The following is a 5,804-nucleotide window of genomic DNA, read 5'->3' on the forward strand; positions in this document are numbered from 1 at the left end:
ACCACTTGTCTAGATACCTATAAAGCCCACTCTAACCAAGCTGTACGGATGCGTTTCCATGGCCTAAGGGTTGCCTGTCTTATTACCCAAAGATCCTGCAAGGTTTATCACCTCACACATTCATCTCAAAGGTGAAGCCAGAGACATCACACTGAGTACTCGGCCATGTCACCTGTCTGAAATGTGCCCAAGATTTTCCACTCACAACGTCGCGTTTTGTGCAGAAAAGAGGCTTTAACGTTGCTGCATCAAAAAAAAAAAAAAAAGCAAGAAGCCAATAGCTGAACATCAACGCTACATTAGGCTCTGCTGGCTCGCAAGACATTTGACCACAGTGTCAACAGCCGAGTTATAGATGCAGCTGTGGCAGAGGCTGTACCACAGAAACAACAGATGAATGTGGTCAAGATAAAATGAAATCGCTTTGTTCACAAATTCTTCAATACATCACGAAAAAGAATGGCTCACTTATGGATAGTATGACGTCTACTGTGTTCAATAGGATTGTACCTTCAGGAAGTTATCTTTTGAATGCAATCTTAAGAATATATTGTGGTGTTCAATTTAGGCTGTACACATAGCAGACGTGCAAAATATGCAGCACATTCTGAGGGTTAAATGCAGAGAGGATTGCTGAAGCTGATATAATAGGAAAGCATAGGGATACTAGATAACATAGAAAACACATGCGACAATAGGATAGGTGTAAGTGAAACTAGCGCAGCTGTCACTTATGAGAGCAAAAAGTTATACAACTCAGTACTAGCACAATGGTACAAAATGTTGAAAAGTGATGATGAAACACAAGTTTCCTTGAAAGTGCTTCTACATAAATGAAATGAAAGTGATTGGCATAAAATTTGTGCCCCTTCCTTAAAATTCTCAATTTAAAGCTCACAAAGAACAATGAAGGCTACAAAAGCAACTAACAGAAAAAAAGTAATGAAGCAGTTATACACAGCTGCAATCATTCGATAAACATCTCGAGTGATGAAGCCAGTCTCCAGTGGCTTAGAGCATGAATATGTGAGCTTTACCAACCCTCTTTTAACATATGTGAGTGCCGGAGGGCATGTGGCAGCAGCAAGAATGTGTCAAGAAGCAAATGGCCCAGATAGCAGCCTCATAATAGAGGTATGGAAGGACTACACACAACGCTATCATGGAGGGAGGTATTTTATGGAACAAGATATGTAGCAATGCACAAAAGGAGCAAAGCATTTTGTAGAGCTGCAGTCAAAAATTTATGAAGGACAATCTTATCAAAAAGTTTTTATTTCACTCCTGCGCTTGTGCATCATTATTGTGACTATGAGTTATATAGTGAAACATGAAATGTCAAGCAATTTATCCCGTACACAAATGAATGCATTCTTTCCCCTGCGAAGCCACCTTCAAGAACTTTTGCCAGTGGGTGCACATGCACATCAATATCACCTAGTTACAAAACAGAGAAGTCAATAGTTGCCTTTGTGAAAAAACTGAAGAATACAAAAATGTTCATTGATCGCCGAGCCACACAAATGATGCAGAGGTTAAACAGGTTATCTGGGATCTTGATTAACATCACTACAAAGCATCAGTAATTGCAGTGCAAAATGAAACTGGCAAATTTTGCAAAAGTGGAATCTAAAATTGCCAAAATGGGTTGACAAGTTGGCGGGGGCCTCATTTTCCGTGCATACAACAATGAAAGACAATGACCACCAAATAGATGCACAAATTATCCTTGGGAAAACTAGTTGATTGCTGTTCATCTACATTCAGCATATGAAGGAAGCAATAGAAAACAAGCATAAAGGCAACCAAATACAAAGAAGCACAGCTCGCTTCACTCTGCAGTTTGTGGAAAAACACAGTGGGCACCTCACATTTCACCCTAGTAGCACACAAGATAGGTGTAACGAAATGGACTCTGCTATGGTAAACGACTGCAGACACATCCACCAGGGTGCACGTATGTCAAATATTCTCACTGAAGTAGTACATCGCAGGCTGCCTGCTTGCCACAAACACCAAAGTGAATTGTGAACTGTTGCTGCCCGCATGTCCTACTCAGAATGGCACTTCTGGAGGTAGAAGGAGAACGTTTTTGTACCTTCCTGTGTTTCATTGACATGAAGCACTTAATAAAATGCACACTGAGTTTAAGCAGAACACAAAAAAGCAAAGTATACAACAAAGAATGACAGCTCTCAGCAAGGGCCACAACACTTGTAGAATACACTCAGTATGTCTACAGATGGTAGACAAAAAATTATAGCACCAAGGAAAGGTTTGGTTTGGTTTGTGGGGTTTAACGTCCCAAAGCGACTCGGACTATGAGAGACGTCGTAGTGGAGGACTCCGGAAATTTCGACCACCTGGGGTTCTAACATCGCACTAACGTGCACTAACATCGCACAGCACATGGGCGCCTTGCTTTTCACCTCCATCGAAAAGCGGCCGCCGAGGCCGGGATTCGATCCCGCGTCTTTGGGAACAATAGTCGAGCGCCGTAACCACTGCGCCACCCCAAAGCTGAACTTGGTTCTTGCACATGCTATCAACAAAATGTACACCAAAGAGATGGTTATATCTCAAAACCACAGAAAAAATTAAGACTTGGACGGCTTTTCAGCAGTATGCTATCGAACATGAAGCAGTAAGAATGTGCACATTGATCACTTGTGGCATATATCAAAATCATGACAGCGAGTGAAAATCTCAAGTGCAGGTGATCAAGTTGTTCCTGTCCGAGTTAATATAAATGTTGCACGTCCTCTTCCTTGTACTTGTTGATGTTCCTGCTGTGATTACCATTTGCAGGTGGCGTCAATGTCATGTGATCTGCACACACTACAAGCTGTAACGATCTTCAAAAAGAGCTGTCCATCTGCATAGCACTTCACATCTGATGTGGCCGTCCAGGGACAAGGCGTGGCCTCCCAGATTATACAAGCCTAGCAGAGAGGTTAATGATGTTGAATATGGCCCCAGGACTTCTCGACCACATGATGACTCAGATTGGAAGTGCTGCAACGGCTGCACAAGGTCCACACGATCACCTGCAAATGTTTAGTGCCTAAATTATATGCAAATAAAATATCAAACACGCATGGCACAGGAACATTCAAAATCATCAAAGCTACAAGCTAGGCTGCGGTAAAGTGTAATCTATGAATGCAAGAAATGGTCAGTGCAAAACCTAAACCTAAGTGAACCATTTCCGTAACAGGTAAAGACGGCTTGGTGGCGGAAATTGTATTGTGGCTAACTTTTTCTTTCTTTTTTTGCAATTAAGGGAACGACTTATATCAGGCGATTTCACTTGTTTTTCCTTCCTCGGTCGTCGAAACCATTAACCAAGAAATCTTGACAACTACAAGCACACTCAGATTTTTTTTTCTTTTTTTTTTTTTTTTTTTTTTTTAAGTTCGTGCAGTGTAGAGAAGTTGAAGAAAATTATAATGCGTCGTAGAAATATGCAGCTAAAAGCAACGCAAAGTGCTGATTAAAAATATCGGATTCGCCGCATGCGTCCTGTGAGTATTCCTTTAATCTTCAGTCATTTCCCGCCTGCGTACAACTTGAATGCGAATGACGCTGTATGAACAGTCACCTTTACAGGTTTTCTTATTGCACTTACCTCTGTGATGCTCGACGTGCTGCACCATTTCCAGCAGATTGACTGCGTTGCCCTGCTGGTCGACACCCATCGAGAAGCCCGACACATTCCGGGAGCTTGTCGCTCGGCCGAACGAATACATTTCGTGCTATCCAACATCAGAGGCGTTCACCACTGGCGATCACACCCGAAGCACCAGTAGCTCAACAGTTCAACATTCCGAGCGCAGGACAATTCTCGCCTCGGAGCTTGCAAAGCCGCCACACTACACTCCTCGTCAGATGATTGATCTGACTGTACTGACGAGCTATCTTTCAAGACAATTTGACAGCATTGCTGTGCTGCAGCAAATCCTCGATCACTACTTGCAGACGACGAACGGCACGAAGACCACTCATAAGCGTACAAGTTCTTTCTTTCCTCCATGTAAGCTATAGTGAACTAGAATATATTCTAGTTCACTATAATGAAAGCGTACCTCCCTTCATGCCTCCCTCCATGGCCGCCGCCATTGCTGGGTTATCATAACCGCACAGACCAATGATTTCTTACCATGGGAAGAAAGGGTTTGAAATAAGAAAGCAGTTAGCGCCGTCACGCGGCCGCAAGCTTCTGCCCCCATTACAGATTGTCTCAAGCGTCCTTTATTTCATACGCGCTCATTATTTGCCTTTCTATTGCGTTTAAAAGCCATGCAAGGTGTATATAAAGTTATCCTTTTACTTTTAATAACAAGCTAAGAAACTACGGTAGGCTAACGGCTGCATAAATCAGCTTGCCTGTCGCCATAGTCTCATTAGCATAATTCGGGCACCTCGCCACTCGGCGAAATTATGGCGGCCAAACGTCAGCATTTTCGGTAATGGCGGCACATCAGTTACGTCATGACGCGTCAATTTGACGTAATCTAAATATGCCTGCGTATCACGTGTTTCACGTGACATAGCTCCAGCCAATCAAATTTGAGCATCCGCTCCTTCCCAGTATGCCATTATTTTCATCACATTGGTTAATCGAGCGTAAGTGTTCTCCAAACCACCATCAGTAACTTTGCTTCCACTCCAAAATCATTCGTATTTGTCATCCAGGCAACAAGGATAGCTCCGGTTGAAATCAATTTTCACGGCTACGTCATTTTGACGTAACCGCTAAAAGTGCTTGCCTCAACTGATGGTTTCGCGCCACAAGTTTGAAGCACGTGACTCTTTTCAGAGCCAATCAGAAAGACAATATGGCGCCGCCAGGGGAAGGCGAATATCGAGGATCGGGCCCTGGTCTGTGTACCCCCGCTATCCCCGCACCTGAACTTGCAGAGAGCCGGCTCCGTGAATTGCGCATGCGCGCCCAGAACCAAAGTGGAAAGGAGGATGCGTTGATTCTCTCGACGGATGTGACGTCAAATAATTTTTAGTATTTGCTTTTTTCTGGAAATAAGCCTCAAACTCAGATGCCAATTACCCCGTTTCACAGCGCCCGAGGCCCGAGCCACCCGAACAAAAGCTGGCGCGCTTTTCGGGCAACAGGTGCTCGCGCCTTGCGAGCCCTAGGTCGCTTTTCATGCGTCGGCTTGTTGTAGTTTGCGGGGCATCATCCCGATAGATGCAAATTCGGTGAAAATCTGATTCAGTTCGTGGATTGTTGCCCTAAATTCAACAGCGCAGCCTTCGGTCCTGTCCCTGGCCTGTCTGCAGCCTCCGACTACGGTGAGTCGTACGCGAATGATGGTGTTTCGTACATGCCCGCGAGCTCTAGGTAAAGCACTTGTCGGCGTTCTGCTACCGTCTTGCAGCTTTTTTAACGAGTTTTTACACGGCAGTGCAGCTATGCGGTAGTCACAATTACTGACGCGGCGTAATCACGCGACAGTCTCGGCGCGAAGGCATGTGAAGACTGCATAATGGCGTCGATCCCGTTTCTTCGCGCTTGAAACAACCGTTGCATACCTGCTGCTGTGCACCGATCGGTCGCCGGTTGCTGTTGTCTTCGGGGTGCACTGGGGTATTGGGACGTACGCGGCGACTTACAGATGATGTGAAACTACTTGTGAGTCGACAGTCACGGAAGTTTGTAATTTTTTTTTTTTTTTTTTAAGATTCTTCGTTTGTGGCCTAGTTTGTTTGGGCAGTAGCAGGCATTTTGGTGTGCGCCAGCGTGAACGCGCTGGTTTATGATCAGGAGGTTTTATTGCCTTCCTCGC

At 44.5% G+C, this 5,804-nt stretch overlaps 1 protein-coding gene across 1 annotated transcript; it reads right to left on the minus strand.

Annotated features, from left to right (window-relative positions):
- Positions 1-247: 247 nt before the first annotated feature.
- LOC146183138 (uncharacterized) lies at positions 248-4,871 on the minus strand. Its single transcript, XM_084609041.1, has 2 exons — positions 3,629-4,871; positions 248-3,047 (listed from the first exon to the last, which is right to left on the minus strand). The coding sequence occupies exons 1-2, from the start codon at positions 3,747-3,749 to the stop codon at positions 2,839-2,841; spliced, it is 330 nt and encodes a 109-aa protein (XP_084465167.1). The 5' UTR covers positions 3,750-4,871; the 3' UTR covers positions 248-2,838.
- Between the last annotated feature and the right edge of the window lie 933 nt (positions 4,872-5,804).

Source organism: Amblyomma maculatum, chromosome 7 (assembly GCF_055883805.1).
Source record: "Amblyomma maculatum isolate TAMU_Amacu chromosome 7, ASM5588380v1, whole genome shotgun sequence".
Lineage (NCBI taxonomy): Eukaryota > Metazoa > Arthropoda > Arachnida > Ixodida > Ixodidae > Amblyomma > Amblyomma maculatum.

Bases quoted from the DNA above. Each gene is read 5' to 3' on its own strand.
- LOC146183138 (XM_084609041.1), bottom strand. From the start codon at position 3,749: ATGTATTCGTTCGGCCGAGCGACAAGCTCCCGGAATGTGTCGGGCTTC. The intron at 3,048-3,628 runs GTAAGTGCAATA...AAACATTTGCAG, and splicing joins GCACGTCGAGCATCACAGAG to GTGATCGTGTGGACCTTGTG.